This window comes from Hylobates moloch, unplaced genomic scaffold (genome assembly GCF_009828535.3).
Source record: "Hylobates moloch isolate HMO894 unplaced genomic scaffold, HMol_V3 SCAFFOLD_18, whole genome shotgun sequence".
NCBI classification, from domain to species: Eukaryota; Metazoa; Chordata; class Mammalia; order Primates; family Hylobatidae; genus Hylobates; species Hylobates moloch.
This window is the reverse complement of record NW_026652293.1, coordinates 70,131,131-70,151,849: the sequence shown is the minus strand read 5'-3', so window position 1 is coordinate 70,151,849 and position 20,719 is coordinate 70,131,131. Positions and strand designations below refer to the sequence as shown.

At 39.2% G+C, this 20,719-nt stretch overlaps 1 protein-coding gene across 6 annotated transcripts in view; it reads right to left on the bottom strand.

The window, feature by feature from the left end:
- RYR2 (ryanodine receptor 2) overlaps nt 1-20,719 on the bottom strand; it is a 799,701-nt gene that overhangs the window by 258,596 nt on the left and 520,386 nt on the right. For all 6 annotated transcript variants that reach the window (XM_032137647.2, XM_032137648.2, XM_058430777.1 and 3 more), the window contains one exon: nt 19,235-19,409. In XM_032137647.2, the coding sequence (XP_031993538.1) occupies nt 19,235-19,409 (175 nt within the window). The remainder of the gene's footprint in view (nt 1-19,234; nt 19,410-20,719) is intronic.

Genomic DNA, 20,719 nt, shown 5'->3' with positions numbered 1-20,719 from the left:
TGATCTGCCTGCCTTGGCCTCCTGAAGGGCCGGGATTACAGGTGTGGGCCACTGTGCCCAGCCTTCATTTCTTCCTATAATGTTTTACATGAATGTTCGAGTAGGCAGCACACTAAAAACGTCAGTATTGGAATGCAGACTACAAATTAGATCCTCTAATTTGTAGAGCATAAAAGCGATGGATCCTAATAAGCCAACAATTTTGACAAGAATTGTAGTTAGCTCTGCATTATGATTTACACACTTTTCTCTTACTGAAATTAGTGGCAGTGAAAGCAATATATAACCCCCAAAATAGCATAAGATGATAAAAATTACATCCAATAATTCATAATGATTTCACCCAGTTTGTATGCATCAACATATAGTCAAATGAATAGCTGTATAACAGTGCCATCAACCAGGAAAAAAGAACATATCCAGCTGTGTTCAAGGAAGGGTAAATGATGAGTTTCTAGTTAAAACTAAAAAAAATTGCAGCTGTATCTGCAGCTGTGACAGCTCTTAAAGCTATAGTCAAGAAAAGTTGTTTTAAACAAGTGTCCCCAAAGAAATCAAATAAAAAGCATGGTGTAAATACAATAGATCTCAGAGAGCTTGAACTGCATTAGCAGAAATTAGTAAATCTAGCACCCATTTAAGTAGGAGATACCAAGATAGAAACATCTCCTCAAATGGTAAACATCTATTTCTTTTCTGATCACTTTATTCACAGAAGGAGTTCCTAGCCTACATGGAAAGTTATTGGATAGCTGTAAATATCTGTATAGTTGACCTTTGGGTATTTGTTTCACTAATACCTAAACTTTTCTGCATATTTGAAATACTTTCCTTTAAAATATTCAGTGTCTAGTAATATGCACAAATATTTATGCCCTAAACTGTTTCCCATAGCTACGTTTACAATTCTAGAATACTGTTTTGATAATAAATATACTTTTTTTCGTGAGATGAACATTATTCAGCCTTTGAAATTTTGGTTTTCAAAGGCCCACTAATGCATAGGAAAATACTCCAAGTAATTATTATTTAAAGAAAGAAGGATAACATATGGTTTATTTTTAGATAGGAAAACACCAGTAGGGTTTTTATTTAAAAGCTTCAGAATAGTGGAATTTTTGGTAATTTTGTTCTCTATGGCTCCCAATTTAACAAATTTTCTTCAATGTATATATTTTATTATGAAAACAAGCTTTCATTTTTAAAATTTTATTTAATAAAATGGGACAAACCCATATCTTTCCCATAAAGAAATTTGTAAGAGTGATGTGGACATAAAATGGCCCAAACAACATATCGTTTGAGTCCTGACACTCCATGTTGGTAGGTGGTGAATTCAGTAATGCAAATCCTCCTAACCAACTTAAACTAGTACAAGATTTATGTAGAACAATTTGGTAATATGTGCTAAGAAGCTTTCAACCATTCATTCACTTATTCCATAATTACTCACTAGGCAACTACCATGTGTCTGAAAGTAGAGGTAGAAGATGACTAACACAGATCCAGGGCAAAAACGTGCTCATGGTCTAATGACATAGAAAGAAAACTAAAGAAGTTATACTGGCCAGGTGCGGTGACACCTGTAATCCCAGCACTTTGGGAGGCTGAGGCAAGTGGATCACTTGAGGCCAGAAGTTCGAGACCAGCCTGGCCAACATGGTGAAACCCTTCTCTACTAAAAATGTAAAAATTAGCCGGGCGTAGTGGTGGGCACCTGTAGTCCCAGTTACTTGGGGGGCTGAGGCAGGAGAATCACTTGAACCTGGGAGGTGGAGGTCGCAGTGAGCCTAGATTGCACCACCACACACCAGCCTGGGCAACAGAGCAAGACTCTTTCTCAAAAAAAAGAAAAAAAATGTTGTTATACTGAAATAGCATACCATCCATCTAAGCAGTCACGGTTCTAGGAGCAAAGGAAGCATGGAGAGATGGGAGTCAGGAAGGTTTTGTAGCAGAGTTAACATCTAAGAAGGTGGCAGACAGATATTACTATGAAGTGTTTAAAAACACAGAGTTCTAAGTCCAATAAACCAGGATTCATGTCTTAGCCCAGCCACTTCTTAGCTATTTGACCTTTGGTAAGTTACTTAAATTCTCTAAGCTTTAATCCTATCTTCTGTAACACCTGCCCCTTAGGGTTATAGTTTTAAAGTTAGATCTTGTATGTATACTGCTTAGCATGGATGCTCAGTGAACTAAATTTTAAATTGAAAAAAGGTAAAAAGAGAAATTAATCTATTCCTGAGAATGATTGACTATGATACATACATAGGATTAAATATGTGCAGCCATTAAAAGTCATCTTTAAGGCTTAACAAAATAAACTGTAGAGAGAGATATAATTAATATGGCAAAATAAAAATAATTGACAATCTCAGGTAAAGAATATATAGGTGTTACCAAAGCATTTTTTTTTTGCAGTTTTCTGCAGGGCAGATATTTCTCAAAATAAAAAGTTGATTTTAAAAAAACCAAAAATGTATGTTTGAAATGTTTTATGCCTTTGGACAACATTTGTAATATTAAGTTAAAAAGGGGGTGATGGAAAATTATTTTTACAATATCATCTCAGTTCTTTAAGTAGGCGAGATGCATTAAAAGTGAATTTTTTCTCTGTATAGTGGGAATGTTTGTAATTTTTAATCACTTTCATTATATTCCTGTGTATTTTCCAAATATTCAAAAGCAATATATTACTTTTAAAATAAATAATTAAATACATGCCATTTTTTCATTAGTTTATAGCAATTATACCAGTAGATGGTATTCCTATTTATTGCTTTACTGTTTTGGTCCCCTTTAAAGGAATGTATTTATGCAAGTACATCCACAAGTAGAAACTAGCATATTTTTTTTTCTCATTTTAAGTGAAGCAGAACTTAACAGGAAAAATCAAATCATATTCTTACTTCTGAAATTGTGGTTTTAATAATCTATTATAACAAAACAACCAATATTTCTAGAAACTACATTTACTTTTAAAAATTAGCCTATACACAGCAGAAACAACTACGTGGCAATGGGATCAAGGAAGACAGAGTGGAGAAAAACTACACGTACTGTTCAGCTGCCACACAGAGAAAGGGCCAGGCCTCCGTCACCTCCCTTTGTTCAGTACATGGCAAAGTATCCTGCATAATGAAGAGGCTGCCAATAAATGAAATTCCCAGCACACATGGCTCCATGTTAGTAGTTAATGTTTCCTGATGTTTCATCTTGGTGAACCCTTACAACCATCCAATGAGATAGGAATCGTTATTACCATTTTCCACATGAGGAAACCAAAATCTTAGTTTAAATCACTTGCCCTCAGGGGTACTAAGTGACCAGAAAATAAATCCAAGTCTGGTGGATCCCAAGGCCCATGCTTTAACCTAGGGCTCAGCAAACTCTATAAATGACTACAGAGAAGACATTTTAGGTTTCATGGATCATACGGCCTCTGTTGCAACTACTCAACTCTGAGCTATAGTGCAAAAGCAGCCATAGACAGTATGTAAACAAACAAGCGTGGTGGTGTTTCAATAAAAGTTTACTTAAAAAAGCAGGGCCAAGGCAGTGGTTCATGCCTGTATCTGTATCTGAGAGGCTGAGACAGGAAGCTCGCTTGAGCCCAGGAATTTGAGACCAGCCTGGGCAACATGGCGAGACCCTGATTCTACAAACAAAACAAAACAAAACAAAATAAAACAAAACAAACAAACAAACAAACAAAATTAACAAATTAGGTTGACTCTGGGCACACTGCTTAGGAGTTAGCTTTGTTCTTCAAGGAGCTATTTTAAAAAATTAAAAATTAGCTGGGCATGGTGGCATGTGCCTGTGGTCCCAACTACTTGGGAAGCTGAGATGGGAGGATCACCTGAGCCCAGGAGTTGGAGACTGCAATGAACTATGATCACTCCACACTACTCCAGACTAGGTGACAGAGGGAGGCGAGACCCTGTCTCAAAAAATAAACAAAACAAAACAAAACGAAAACAAAAGCAAAAACAAAAGGTGGTGAGCTGGATTTGGGCCTTAGTTTGCTAATCCCTTTTCTAAGTTACTGTTCTACATTGTCTTCATAGAGTATCAGGTGTCTCCATTCAGCAAATATTTAATGAACACCTACCATGTGCGAGGAACTGTTCTACACACTGGGAATACAGCTGTGAACAAAATCAAAAATAACCCCTGACTTTCTGGAGTACAACTTTGAATACAAAAGACAGAAAACAGGTAAATAAAAAACTAGTTACCATTGTATACCACCGTATACATCACACAGTGTCAGAAAATGATAAATGCTATTAAGATGGAATGTTTGGCATAAATTGAACAAAACAGGTTGATAAATGACATCACTCTTAATCATCACTCCATAGCAAAACATAACTGGGGTTCAATTCTTTATTAGCGTGAAGTAGGCAGAACACACACAAGTATTTCAACACAATAAAACAGATTTCCACAAAATCATGCCTCTCCCCCAGCACATGTAAAATATGGGTCCCACCTTCCTGCCCTTTGTGTTCTTGATCTTCTATCCAGTTACCTTAATTGACACCCTGCACATAACAGAGCCTGATGATATATAAGGGAAATTTTCATTCTAGCAGTGGATCTTAAATTAGTGCATATGAGCCCAATCAGTTACTTGGGCCTGAGCCAGACCCACCCTAACTATTTGCAAATCTGTTAGAAGAGTAGCTACAACTTATGGCTAAGCTGCTTCCTCCAACAAAAGACAGATGGCTTCAGCAAATTTTAACTTTCTGTGCTGATGAGCCTCCCTGCTCCAGAGCAGAGGGGAGGGTGATGAGCACGCAAATCCAGCCAAGGAGCTGGCAGTCCCAAAGATGTAGGGGCAAAATACAGCCTTGAAATCTCTGTTTGGGGCTACAATAAAGGGACGATAAAGCAGATCACAAGCATACCAGCTTTTCCTAAGAATAGATTATTTCAAATTTTAACATTTCTGAAATACAGTTAGGAATCCATGTATTAAATATATAACCCAAACCAAACGGCCAAAAAGCAGATAAAAATGACCAATATTATACAAAGATGTAAATTCACATGTTTTGATCAAAAGAAAAGGTAACAGCAAGCTGCTTGTGGCCTACTATGTGCCATATAATACATAAGCACTTTCGCCTATATTATTTAATATTAATCCCATTTTTTCAGATGAGGAAACAACTAAGATGTTAAATCATTTGTCTAAGTTTCTATAGGTAGTTAAATGGATGCTAGAATTTGAATCGAGAAGGCTGAGAAGGACAATCTACAAAATGGGAGAAAGTATTTGCAAACTATGTTTCTGACAGAGGTCCTAATATCCAGAATCTATAAGGAACTGAAATAACCCAACAAGTAAAAAACAAATCACCCCCATTTAAAAAATGGGCAAAAAAACATGAACAGATACTTTTCAAAAGAAGACATACAAGCAGCCAACAAACATGAAAAAATGTTCCCATCGCTAATCATCAGAGAAATGCAAATCGAAACCACAAAGAGATACCATCTCACACAGTCAGAATGGCTATTATTAAAAAGCCAAAAAAGAACAGATGCTGACGAGGCTGTGGAGAAAAGAGAATGCTTATACACTGTTGGTGGGAATGTAAATAAGTTGAACCACTGTGGAAAGCAGTTTGGAGATTTCTCAAAGAACTTAAAACAGAACTACCATTCAATATAGCAATCCCATTACTGGGTATATACATGTATCCAAAAGAAAATAGATCATTCTATCAAAAACAGAAACACTCACTCATAGGTTTCATCCCAGCACAATTCAGAACAGCAAAAACATGGAATCAACCTCAGTGCCCATCAACAATGAACTGGATAAAGAAAATGTGGTACATATACATCATGAAATACTATGCAGCTATAAAAAATGAAGTCATGTCCTCTGCAGCTACATGGATGCAGCCAGAGGCCATATCATAGCACCCAGGAACAGAAAGCCAAACACTGTGTATTCTCACTTACAAGTGAGAGCTAAACGCTGGGTACTCCTGGACATAAAGATGGATGGCAAAAATAGAAACAGGGGACTACTGTGGTGGGGGGACAAGGGCTGCAGAATTATTGGGTGCTATATTCAGTATTTGAGTGAAAGGATCAATTGTACTACAAACCTCAGCATAACACCATATACCCAGGCAACAAACCTGAACATATATCTTCTGAATCTAAAATAAAAGTTGATATTTTTTTTCAAGAATGCTAGCCAGACACCGTGGCTCACTCCTGCAATCCCAACATTTTGGGAGGCCGAGGTGGGCAGATCATCTGAGGTTAGGAGTTTGAGATCAGCCTGGCCAGTGTGGTGAAACTCCGTCTCTACTAAAAATACAAAAAAAAAAAAAAAAAAAAAAAATTAGCTGGGTGTGGTGGTGGGTGCCTATAATCCCAGCTACTCAGGAAGCTGAAGCAAGAGAATCGCTTGAACCCAGGAGGTGAAGGTTGCAGTGAGCTGAGATCATGCCACTGCACTCCAGCCTGGGCAACAAGAGCAAGACTCTGTCTCAAAAAATAAAATAAAAATAAAAATAAAATAAAATAAAAATAAAAAATAAAGGACTCTGAGAGGGAAGGTAAAACACAAACAGAAAAACACTTGCCTTTGATTTCTGGAATTTTAGAACTGAACTAGACAAGAAGAGATCATCTCTAATTTGTGCTTTTATTTTAAGGAAATGAAAACAGGCTATTTGCTCAAGGTCACACAAGAATCATTTCAGAATTGGCTTGTACTTGGATTCCTCTGCTACAGAAGTCGGCCTCACAGTCTTGATTTCTTCCTTCCTCTGACAAGTGTTAATTTCTAATTAAGGAGATTCCCAATGATAAGTTACTCTCCCAGGTCTGTATCATGATAGGAGGTTGCACAAAGGATGCTGGTGACAGGAACTTCAGCTGTTATGGTAAAGCCAGGCGGGTGGGTTTGGGGATGGTACAGACCTACTAACCTTAATTCACACCATGTTGAAAGCCAGTCTTCTGGACAAGCCACCCATTTCCATCAAATAATCTAACTGCTGCAATATTTCAACCGAAGGTACAAAGCATACTGTAGGAACAAACTGGCAGTTCTATATCCTGGCTTCTTTTCTTTTTTCTAAAACAGCAGCATGATAAAATCAATAATGGAAAGTTTTCCCTGCCTCTCTTTTTCATTTTCTTTTCTGTCTACAGCTATACAGCTATTTTAATTACAAAAATATTCTGATTTTCTTCCAAGGAAAGGAATTCCACAAGTTCTGAGAGGACCAGGAATTCAATTTTACTCACACTCCTTTCAGGTGGCAAATACAGACTCAAAAGCATTGTTTCTGGATTTGATTATAACCATCACAGACCTCTGAGATGATCTTTACTTGCAGAAGAGCTGAGAAGCTTGAAATGGGTGACACAAGATATGTATCCACAGCAGACATTGTAGAATGTGGTAATCTCCAAACATAAATAACCGTTCTTTTACCATTAACTATACGTCAAGATTTTAAGTGACTATCTCACTTATTTTTAATTAAGGATATGGTTAGCTCTTCAAACTACTGATAACGCTCTTCCCATAAGAATAAATTGAGAATAGTACTAGCTTAGTAGAGGATACAAGAGTAGAAGGGGTGGTGTATTGGTCAGCTCAGACTGCCATAAGAAATGATCACAGACTGAGTGACTTAAACCACAGAAATGTGTGATCTCACAGTCTGGAGGCTGGAAGGCCAAGATCAAGGTGTCAGCAGGCTTGGTTTCTCCTGAGGTCCCTCTCCATGGTGTGTAGATGGCAGCCTTCTGGCTGTATCCTCACATGGCCTCTTCTCTGAGCACAGTCAACCTTGGTGTCTTTTCCTCTTCTTATGAGGACATCAGCCATACTGGATAAAGGCCCCACACTATTACCTCATTAACCTGAATTACCTCTTTAAAGGCCCCATCTCTAAATACAGCCACATTGAGGGTTAAAGCTATGCAACTCAGTCCATAACAGGTAGAATGGAGACATGGTTTGTATTCAGAACACTGTATCTGCCAGCAGACACATGTCCTCCAAAGCCATGTGTGTGGAGCCCCAGGGAACCCGGAAATAACCCCTCATTGGAAGAATCTGAATTCTACTTTATGTGGAAATTCATTTCATTACCCCTTAAGGCATTTCTTCATTTTTTTTTTTTTTTAAAGCATTGTTGGGGCCTGGTGCAGTGGCTCACGCCTGTAATCCCAGCACCTTCGGAGGCCGAGGCGGGCAGATCATCTGAGGTCAAGAGTTCGAGACCAGCCTGGCCAACATGGTAAAACCTCATCTCTACTAACAAGACAAAAACTTAGCCTGGTGTGGTGGTGTGTGCCTGTAATCCCAGCTACTCAGGAGGCTGAAGCAGGAGAATCCCTTGAACCTGGGAGGTGGAGGTTCCAGTGAGCTGCAACCACGCCATTGCACTCAAGCCTGGGCAACAAGAGCGAAACTCCGTCTCAAAAAAAAAAAAAAAATTGTTATGATTTCATGTGGCTCTGGAGGAGCCAAGCAGAAGCAGAGTGAGACATGCAGTCATCCTCACAGTCGTAAGAATTAGCCCATAGCACCTAAGTTCTTTCAGCAGATGAGCACATGCTTCACATCAGAGAAGACGCTGTGCATGGTTTTCCCTATGCTGTCAATATGCTGGGTAAATCGGATATCATCCGCGTTTCTTCACTGACGTTCCTTTGTCTTTATTGTTTTTTTCCAACTCTATTGTTGCTGGTTTTCTTTTGCTTTTCTTACACTGAAGTTTGACTTATGTACATATTGGGTATGACATATTCTGTAAGGGAATCTGGAGTTTATACTATGTGATAGTTAAGAACAAGCTTTGGTAGAACAGGCTAACAACCAAACTGAAGAACGAGTGAAGAAGGGAATACATTTAGGTGAGAATATGACATGTTAATTAATTACTGACTTCATTTTAGGGAGATTTAGTATAATTTTAATACAAATTAGGTTTAATATAGGAGCTCAATAATGCACTTTTTTCCTAATAAATTAATAATAGTTTTTTGATCCATGGAAATTTGCCCTAAGAGTGTGCTTTAAGAAGTAAATTTTCCCCCAGTGCAGTGGCTCATACCTGTAATCCCAATACTTTGGGAGGCCGAAGCAGGTGGATCACCCGAGGTCAGGAGTTCGAGACCAGCCTGACCAAAATGGTGAAACCCTGTCTGTACTAAAAATACAAAATTAGCCGGGCATGTTGGCACATGCCTGTAATCCCAGCTACTCTGGAGACTGAGGCAGGGGGGTTGCAGTGAGCCAGTCAGTCTTATTCAGCCTGGGAACAAGGAAAATCTGTCTCAAAAAAAAAAAGAAGAAGAAGAAGAAAGAAGAAGGAAGAAGAAGAAGAAGAAGAAGAAGAAGAAGAAGGAGAAAGAAGAAGAAGAAGAAGAAGAAGAAGAAGAAGAAGAAGAAGAAGAAGATTATCCTCACATGGCAAGGAAGAGAGCACAAGGCAAAGAAAAAGTACAATTTATTATTATCTGGTATTTGGGACTCAAGTTCTGATTTTTTTAATTGGTAAGCTGGGCTAGATCATAAATGAACCAGAAGATTTGCTTCTGTTTCTCCAGAGACTTAGAATAAAAGGCACTGGTTGGCCTTCTTAGTTGTGTTTTTTTGTTGTTTTTTTGTTTTTCCCTCTAAGCTGATATCTCAGCCCTTAAGATGTTACTATTCTAATGGTACAAAAGAACAGGGAGAAATAAACCCAACCCAAGAAGTCATCAAGAAAAAGCCCATTTCTCCATGTGGCCAGGAGCATCTTAAGCCATTCACTGCAGGACTCTTCCGTTCCCAGAGGTCACAGACTTATCCCAAAGATGCGGGCAGGAAGAGACGCTGAGGGAGAGTACGTGCCCCCACTCCCACCACCTTATCAAAACTGCAGAATGGGTGAGAGACTTTAACAAGTCTCCAAAATTACCTCCAAAAGAGGCATTGCAAAATAAGTCTCCAAAAAAATACTACCTCCAAAAGGGGCATTGCATCAATTCTGGTTCAGAAATGTTTTGAAAGAAATTCTCTTGTGTCGGCTTATGTTAGAAAATGGGAGGGAGACTTCCCTTTGGAAATAGGCTTCCAGAGAAGGCGGCAATGGGAGGCACTGAAGGACTATGTAGGATATGAGGCAATCGAACACTAGGGAGTTGGAGAAGACAAAGAAATACAGAGAGGCTGTTCATTCGAAGCCGCTCATTTTGCTTGGGGAGTTCCCCTACACACACAAGGCACCCTGCTCATAAAAGAGAGGATACTACTATGACCTGTACCTCAGCCATTTTTTTTTCTGTGCTAAAATGAAAACATTGTCTCATTTCATCCACTTGTGCTTGAGATCACACCCCCTTTCACCTTATCAGGAACTTCAGAAATGATCTCCTCTCAGACTCATACCTTTATCATCAATTTCTCCTCTTCTTACTAGATCAGTCCCAAAAGCTCTAAAGAGACGATCCTGTTTCTTCTTTAGGAATTTCAGAACAGGTGTGGTGGCTCACACCTGTAATCCCAGCACTTTGGGAGGCCACAGCGGGCAGATCACCTTAGGTCAGGAGCTCAAGACCAGCCACCAGCCTGGCTAACATGGTGAAACTCTGTCTCTATTAAAAATACAAAAATTAGCCAGGCATGGCGACATGTGCCTGTAATCCAAGTTACTTGGGAGGTTGAGAGAGGAGAATCACTTGAACCCGGGAGGTGGAGGTTGCAGTGAGCTGAGATCATGCCACTGTACTCCAGCCTGGGCGACAGAGTAAGACTCCGTCTCAAAAAAACAGAAGAATTTCAAGATGCACAGAAGTGGACCGTGGATTACTGATAACCTTTTGTTCGTGATACACTCTCATCATCACCTGTTTTTATTTATTTAGTTGGTTCTTTTAAAAATACTATAAGTATCTACCAACCTATTGCTCAACAAGGCTGAGTTCCTTCTGGAGGCTCTGCAGTGAACCCACTTCCTGACTTTCTTGTCATTTCTAGAGGTCTCTGGCTTTCCCTGACTCTCATATCAATCTCTCTCTCTCTCTCTCTCAAACACACACACACACACACACACACACACACACACACTACTTCCTTCTTATAAGGATCCTTGTGATGACACTGGCTTCCCAGAAAATCCAGGTTAATCTCCTCATTTCAAGATCACTATCTTAATCACATCAACAAAATCTCTTTTGCTATGTAAGGTAACATATTCATAGATTTCCAAGAGTTAGGCCATCAGTCAACATCTTTGGAGGACATTATTTGGCCTACCATAGTTATCTTTTGGGACTTCTTTCCTTTAAATATCCATGTTGTCATTTGTTACTGTAGTTTCCAGTTTATTCATCCATCCTGTATGCTTTCGGTTGTATCCTGGCTTTGGCAATTGTGAATAGTGCTTCTACAACCATTCTTGTACATATCTCCTGCTGTTGAGACACATTAGTGTAGCTAAAAAACTGGAGTAGAATTTCTGGGTCATGGGCATGTGAATATTCCATTTTCAGAGATCCTGTCACACTGTTTTCCAAAGTGGAGAGACCAATTTGCGCTCCTAAGAGCAACGTAAAAGAGGTCCTATGGTGCGCTGCTCTCCAATGCTGAGTATTGTCAGGTCTTTACAAACGTTTGCCAACAGAATGGATGTAAAATAGCATTTAATTATGAATTTGCATTTCCCTGATCAATAATAATGAACATCTCTTCAAACGTTTATTGTCCCTCTAAGTTGCTGCTTCTATGAAATACCTGTTCATATCTTTTATCATTTTGCTTGATTTCAGAAATTATATTTTCTTAGCACTAATATTTTTTAGTTGTACACATTGTGAATAGCTTCTCCCCATTTATACCTGACTGTTTTTCTGCTTCCTTTAAGGCTTTTTTTAAATGAATGTTCTTAAATTTGTCTATATACTCCACCAGTGGTTTCAAAGTTTTGCTGTTGACATTTAAGACCATTTGGAGTTCATTATCATACATGGTGTGAGGAAGTGACCATCTCATATTTTCCATACAGATCCCCATTTGTCACAGGCCTCTTTTCTCCAACATACTGACATACTACCCCATCACATTCTATGGCATCTGTTTCTATATTGGTTCTATGTCTCTGGCATCTCTACTTTATGCCATTTGTCAATTTGTCTATCCCTACAACAATACCACTCTATTTTAATGACTATAGCTTCACAATAAATCCTGCCATCTGGTAGGACATGCATCCCCTCACTGCTTTTAGACAGAAGATATTTTAGCCCTTTACACTTCCATGTACATTTTAGAATCATCATGTCAACTTCCATAAAAACACTTGTTGGTATTTTTATTTGAAAAGTCTGATCAACAGATTGAAGCTATAGATCACTTTTGGAAGAATTAATATCTTCAGGCTTTTGTCTTCTCCATGAACATAACACACCTCTCATTTATTTGGTAATAAGTCTCTTAATAAAGTCAACCATCTCTCAATAAGTTTTAATAATTTTCTCAGTAAAGGTATTATATACCTTCTGTTAGAGAGATACCTAGCTACTGCTGGTCTCTGATGCTACTGTAAATGGTATCTTTAATTTACTTTTCTTAACTGCTGCTAGAATAGAAATTCTACCTTGTGAAACACTCCAGCTGTTCCTGGTAATGTGTGTAGATTCTTTAGGGTTTTCTCTGTAAATACTTACATTGTCTTCGAATAATGATAAATTTGTCCATTTTACTCCAATTCTTATCATCTCCAATTTCTTTTTCTTGTCATATTACATCTTTGAAAAACAATTTAGAAAAATCTTTTAGCACAGGAATAAGTTGTGGTTGCTAAAGTACTGAAAGGTTTTATAAGTGCTCTGTAATTAAATTTCTCATATAACTAGCCGGTCTCTATGTCTGCATCATGCTTGATATGGCATGTTTTGCCATCTTCACAATTCCTTCTTATTGTTACAGAGACAGTTAGCTCAGACAAATATACATTGGCTAGTAAAGCAATGAAAATAATTATGTGGTAAGATGGATGGAAATTTATATAGGTACGCTGGGGGTAGGGGAAAAGAAGAGCGATCTCGGGCCTCTATTACACCTGTTATTGTCCCCCAACTAATGTGATGAGGATCACCTCCACTAGGCTCTTGAGGAATTTGTATATAAAGGGATGCTCCATATAAAAATCATGGCTTTAATATAAAAAGCCTTGGTCCCAAAACATGATGTGGAATAATCTCTGGTTTTGGTAAAATGCAGTAGACCATAGACGTGTCAGGAGAGCTCTTCCTAGGTTATCGGTATGGAGGAGTATCATAGCTTGATTAGCTACTATACCTCTGTGGGTAAAAGCTGCAATGTCGGCTAAGTTATTAGGCAGCATGGCTTATAATAAAAATGGCTCCTGATTAGGTAACCACCTATGAACTCACTAAAAACACTCCTGTTGGAAGAGGAATCCTTGGGACTGCCCTGCTGGCAAGTCATGATTCCTGTTCTGTCTCTGAACAGACCAGTGTCATGGGTGGTCTTTGATAGTCTTACGAGTCTGAAGGTTCGGTTGAACCTAAGAAAGCCCCTTGATTAATATATCGGTTTTCTATTGCTATGGAACAAACTACTACACACTTAGCCATTTAAAGCAATACTCATTTCTTATCTCATAGTTCTGTAGGTCAGAGGTCCAGCATGGTAGTGCTGGGTTCTCTGCTCAGGGTTTCACGAGGATAAAATCAAGATGGTAACATGGGCTACATTCTCATCTGAGGGTTGGAGTCATCTTCCAAGCTCCCTGGTTATTGATGGAATTTGGTTCCTTGGGCTGTAGAACTGAGCTTTCTCAGTTTTTGTTTGTTTGTTTGCCAGCTATGAACTTGGGGCTGTTCTAAGTTCTCAGAAACAGCCTGCAGGTTACCACCATGTTGCTGTCTCCATACCACAGCAGTTTGCTTCTTCAAGTCCAGCAGGAAAATTTATCTCATATTTTGTATCTCTCTGACTTCAGGAAGGGCCCAATCCCTAAGGGGTCATCTGGTTGGGTCAGGTTAATCTACTTGATTAACTCAAAGTAAACTGATTTAGTGACCTAATCATGAGTGATATACCATCATATTCACAAGTTCTGCTGACACTCAAGAGGAGAGGGTTATATAAGATGGTGTGTACACCACGGAGAAAGATTCCTAGAAGCAATCTTAGGATTCTGTCCTAAGAGTGAACACTGCAACCTCTTTCCCTGGGCTTCCCTGATCCTGATTTTGAATGGTTATCAGTCCAATGGTGAGAAGAGACAACAATTCATGGAAAAACTTAAGCTCATCAAAAACTGCTTCCACACATGCCCCGCACTCACTATTCCTTTGTTGACATTACAGTCAGAGGGGTCTTTTAAAAGTGATGATTGAAGGAATCCTTTTGCCTTCCCCAAAGATACTCTGAAGAGATTTTTAAAAAGCCAAAGAGAAGGGAGAATCCTAACAGAGGATCTGCCACATAGACAATGCCGCTTTTAAACCCTGAAATTCTAGTGGAATTTCACTCTAGCTCAACAATGCTCTTGATCTTGACCATGTAAGTGTGGTTTTGAGGAGGAGATGAGGGAATGAGAGTCTTGCTCCTTCTACCGGAGACCAGTGTTTCTGTCATTTGGTTTTCCTTATCCAGTTAACAGATGAGTTTCCTGAGGGATGCTGCAGTCCCTATTTGAGGAAGAGGTGTGAAGCCCCTTAGAAAAGCCCTAACAGTATCTTTTTTTTTTTTTTTTTTTGACGAAGTCTCACTCTGTTGCTAGGCTGGAGTGTGGCAGCGCGATCTCGGCTCACGGCAACCTCTGCCTCCCAGGTTCAAGCCATTCTGCCTCAGCCTCCCGAGTAGCTGGGACTAGAAGTACCTGCCACCACGCTGGGTTAATTTTTTGTATTTTTAGTAGAGACAGGGTTTCACCGTGTTAGCCAGGATGGTCTTGATCTCCTGATCTTGTGATCCGCCATCTAGTTCTGGAAGAGGATAGGGTTGTCCCTAGCAGCACCTTTATGGAACAACCCTACCCTCTTCCAGAACTAGGATGGCCATAGCTCCACCTGGATTTAACTGGATGGTCATATCAGTCTTTCAAAGATGTTTGTGATTTTCTTTTTGACAGTATGTAGAAACAACTTATACTGGTCAGCAAATCATTTCAGTTGTATAAACTATGCAATAGATAGACAGGTCAAAATATACTTGGCCATGTTGTCTACTAAGCTGACAAGACAGGGATCTACAGCATGTGTCTGTGTTTGTGTGTGCATATATACACATACATATGTATGCGTGTGTGTGTGTGTGTATATCTCCATGGATAATAATTTCTACATTTATTGATCTTACCACATGCTTTAATAGTCAGTGTATAAATGACTGAGCTTTCTTTGTAGCAATAAGAAGAGATTATGAAGATGGTTAAAAATGGCAAGTCGAACATGATACAGACATAAAGACAGGCTAGGTGTAAGAAAAATTTAAAATAGACCACTTATAAATCCATTTTAGTACTTTAGCAACCACAGTATGTTACTGTGCTAGAAAATCCTAAATAAATAGTTTTTCAAACTGGATCCTTTGAACTCTAGCTATCTCAAGGCTAGCTCCCAGTAGTGACAGGTAAATTAAGGAGCTTTTTTTGGGAAGCTATATAAAGTCAATTTGGGAGAGGAGGGATGGGGAAGAGATATTCCAGTACCAAAAAGCATTGAAAAATCATAGGCATGGATAAACTCTGAAGTCCTTTCTATGACAGAAAATGTAGATTCAGGACTGACCCCTACAAAGTTACTACTTAATGATCATTGCTATGTAAAGCTTATAACCTGCCTTGAAGACCAAAAGCAGGTCCTCCCAAAACCTCTAATAAAAGCCCAGCAACATCAACCACAAAATTTCAGACGATTCATCAAAATCCCATGTTAACTCTATGCTAGAGATACCAATACAAAGTTCAAGTCAGTTTTTAAATTTTAAAAATTCTATGAAGTACAAAGTCAAAAGTCAAAATTGTTCAAAACCATGTGCCACGGTGACACACTTCAGAGCCTATCTCATTATTGCAATGGTCATTGGTCTATGTGACTGCGTGGTACCACAAACATTTGTTACGTGCTTAGATGGTATGGATGAGCATTCTGCAAATCTATGTGTATTATGTCAACCACGTACCATACAAACAGAACTCACACACGTATTTAATTTTTTTTTAACATCCAAAGAAAGGAAGCATAGCAGTCAAGTATTTTTAAATAAAACCAATTAAAAAACTGAAACCTAGGTCACATCCATAGTAGCAGCCAGTGTAGACAGATAGATAACACCAATTAAAAGCCTTCCTCCTACCTTCCCACTAACATTTTGACATCCCTAAAAATAATACCAGAGAAAGGGAGACAGGTAGGGGAGGGTTAGAGCACTAATTTCACCACTCAGAGATAAGTATTCAAAATAGACATTAAGGGTATAAAAATAGTTAGAAAAAATGAATAAGACCTAATAATTGATATCACAACAGGGTGACTACAGTCAATAATAATTCAATCATACATTTTAAAATAACTAGGAGTATAATTGGATTGTTTGTAACACAAAGGATTAATGCTTGAGGGGATGGATACCCCATTTTCCATGATGCAACTACTACCCATTGCATGGCTGTATCAAAACTTCTCATTTACCTCACACATATTAGACTTACTATGTATCTCCAAAAAGTAAAAATTAAAAATTTTAAACATAGATATTGAGTCACACAAATGTAAAATTCCTATGATTTTTGCAAATCTGTGTTAGGGAAATGATGTTCATACCTGCTCAAAAGCTAGCTAAATGAATGAACATAAAACTTAACACAAGCAATGAACTAGCTAACATTTTGAAGATCAGTGACTAATTTATATAGACTATTAGAAATAGGCCTGGTGCAGTGGCTCACGCCTGTATTCCCAGCACTTTGGGGGGGCCGAGGCGGGTGGATCACCTGAGGTCAGGAGTTCGAGACCAGCCTCACCAACATGATAAAACCCGTCTCTACTAAACATACAAAAATTAGCCGGGCGTGGTGGCACACCCCTGTAATCCCAGCTACTTGGGAGGCTGAGGCAGGAGAATTGCTTGAACCTGGGAGGCAGAGGTTGCAGTGAGTCAAGATTGCGCCATTGCACTCCAGCCTGGGCAACAAGAGTGAAACTCTGTCTTAAAAAAAAAAAAAGAAAAGAAAAGAAAAAGAAATACTGGTTGAGGTAGGTATATATCTCAAAACCCAAGACTATATATATGCAAATATATAGACATTTTTATATGCAAATCCATATGCAAATATATAACAGGATATATTCAAAAGCCATTTTGAAAAGAAGTGTTGCTCATCTTTGAAATAAGGTTATTATTATTATTTTGAGACAAGGTCTCACTCTGTCACCCAGGCTGGAGTACAGTGGCACAATCACGGCTCACTGCAGCCTCGACCTCCGTGGGCTCGAGTGATCCTCCCACCTCAGCCACCTGAGTAGCTGGAGCTACAGGAAGATGACATCACAACTGGCTAATTTTTTTTAATTTACGTAGAAACAGTCTTGCTATGTTGCCCAGGCTGGTTGCAAACTCCTGGGCTCAGCTATCCTCCCGCCTTAGCCTCCCAAAGTGCTGGGATTACAGGCATGAATCACCATACCTGGCTGAAATAAGATAATTATATAATTTTTATCAGATATTGGCTTGTTTATATGCTCCAGAGTAACACTATCCAATAGAACTTTCTGTGATGAGAAAAATATTCGCTATCTGCATTGTCCAGCAGGGGCATCCCTAACCACCTGTGGGAATTGAGCCCTTTAAATGGTGGCCAGTGTGACTAAGAAACTCAATCCTTAACTTTTTAAAATTTAGGCTGGACATGGTGGCTCATGCCTGTAATCTTAGCACTTCGGAGGACTGAGGTGGGTAGATCACCTGAGGTCAGCAATTTGAGACCAGCCGGGCCAACAAGGTGAAACCCCGTCTCTACTAAAAATACAAAAATTAGCTGGGCATGGTGGTAAGCACCTGCAATCCCAGCTACTTGGGAAGCTGAGGCAGGAGAATCACTTGAATCCAGGAGGCAGAGGTTGTAGTGAGCTGAGATCGCGCCACTGAACTCCAGCCTGGGCGACGAGAGCAAAACTCTGCCAAAAAAAAAAAAAAAAAAAAAAATTCAAACTAACTTAAACAGCCCCGTGTGGCCAAGGCCACCAAATTGGGAGTGCATGTCTGAAGGGTAAATGTCTTCCTTGCTTCACCAACACCTTCCTTTTTTTTTTTTTTGAGACGCAGTCTTGTACTGTTGCCCAGGCTGGAGTGCAATGGCGCGATCTTGGCTCACTGCAACCTCTGCCTCCCAGGTTTGAGCAATTCTCCTGCCTCAGCCTCTCAAATAGCTGGGATTACAGGCACATGCCACCATGCCCAGCTAATTTTTTGTATTTTTTAGTAGACACGGGGTTTCACTATGTTGGTCAGACTGGTCTCGAACTCCTGACATTGTGATCCGTCCACCTCGGCCTCCCAAAGTGCTGGGATTACAGGCTTGAGCCACCGCGCCTGGCCCGCCCTCCATCTTTACAACTCTCCTCAAAGGCTATCTCGGCGCCCCACAGGCAGCAGCACGTGCTCCCTGCATGGTGCCTCCACAGAGCTTTCTGCACTTCTCTGTCTTAGAACTTAGCCACTAAACAGAAACTGTACAAGTGTCAACCTCCCCTGGCAGGTAATCTGTAATCTATACAAAGATAGGACAGTGTTTCATTCATCTTTGTCACCTCAGCATCCAGCAAAGTACCTGATGCATTGTGGGTCCTCATTTCATTTTTATGAAATGAATAAACAGAAAGAGGCTCTAGGCAGCTGATGAAACAGGGAAGTTCTAAATGAAAATTTAACAATGATGGAAACCTATTCTTTTATCTGCTATTTATTTTCTTATTCATACTCATAAAAGGCATTTCAGCCTTCTAGAAAGCCTAGCTAAGTCGTATAGATAGCATTTCTAATAATGTTATTTCAAGGGCATCTGATCAAGTCAGTCACAAGGCGCCCTCAAGATTTACAGCTGCAACTCATCTGCTCACTCACCCTGAAACAGAAACGCCTGGTTAGGAAGCCTCAGAATGAAAGCTTCATTGTGCTGCAAACTTAAAAAAAAAACACAAAACATAGTAGACTTACCATCGCCAACATCAAAGTCCTTGAAAGCCAGTTCTGAACCTGAATCATCAAGAAGGATTTCACCATTCAGTGTGAACATCATGGTGTGTTCGTTCATGTCAACCATACACCCCACGACATCGCCTGCTTGCCAAGAGCGCCCATAGTGTTCATTGCCCTGATGCCACCGCTGGGCCTATACAGAGGACGGAAAAGTCCCTTGTCACAGACTAAGCCAGGAAAATAGCACCCACCCACCACTCTTTCACGACTTAACAGCAGCCTCTTCTATTAACACAGCAGTAGGAGAAACTCCAGCTGGCATATCAGTCTACTGCAATGTCCTAAGCAAAATGGAGCTGTCTGGAAATTCTAAATCCCTACCTAATATTAACATGGTATATTATTGAATCTTGAAAAAAATCCAAAAGCTATTTCATGATTTTGAGAGCTTATTATTTTAAAGATGTAACCTCACATACTTTCTACTGAAAGAAAACTTACATGCCTTTAGAATGTATTATTTTTCTGCGACAATGAATGTTTCCCAGAATATGGTTTGTTTTTCTCTACTCCCACAAATACAAATAATTATGAGCTAGGGAATCAAGCTGGGCATCTGTCATTGAAAATGATAGTGTAATTTTCATCTATTTCAACATAAAATTTCATTCCTTAGAACCAATGGCACAGATACTTTAACAAAATGGAAATCTAGAAGCATTTCAGTTACATGCTAAAAGTAAAAAAGCTTCAAATCAAACCTAAAAATATCCTTAGGATATCTGCTGAAGTAACAAGCCAAAAATCGAATATAGACGCCAACCTTTTTTATATATACATAAAGTGAAATCTCACATTGTAAGTACATTTGAAACATAGTTTTGATAAATGTGACTTTTGGATCTACAAGTATATTCCACGGATTTATAGGTACACCTGAGTTATGTGAATTATCTTGTCAGATGAATCTTTTGACTTTTTCTTAAGCCTCACCTTCATTGTGAATTGGTATGTTACTGGACAGAGGTGCCAATGCAAAGCAGTGACATAATTCTTCTCAATATAACACCTTGTCTTTTTAAAAAAGTTTACGTCAGGTATCAAAAGGCAATAAAGTGCCCAACCCACTTACCTGGCTGTGGTGTTCTCCTTCCTACTCCACCCATCCCATGCCTGTTCCCAAATTGGGAGTATCCTTTCTTGCCTATCATTTGATTGGGAGTAAAGGTTATTTTCACTTCCTCAGGATACTTCCTACCCTGGTTCATTACATCTGATCTTCAGGAGGTATAAACCTAAAGCTGCCTTTTATCTGTTATTTTATTTTTTGAAGTTTAAAGTTTGCTAATTCTGACCCCACCCAAAAAAGTATTAAAATTTTCTATTTGAAATTAAAAAAAAAACTGGATTCAGGAAATGTGATGTTTCAGAACTAAGTGGGTCAACTGCCCTAATTTCAAGCCCAGAAATGCTTTCCTACACAGGACATTTCACACCAAGAAA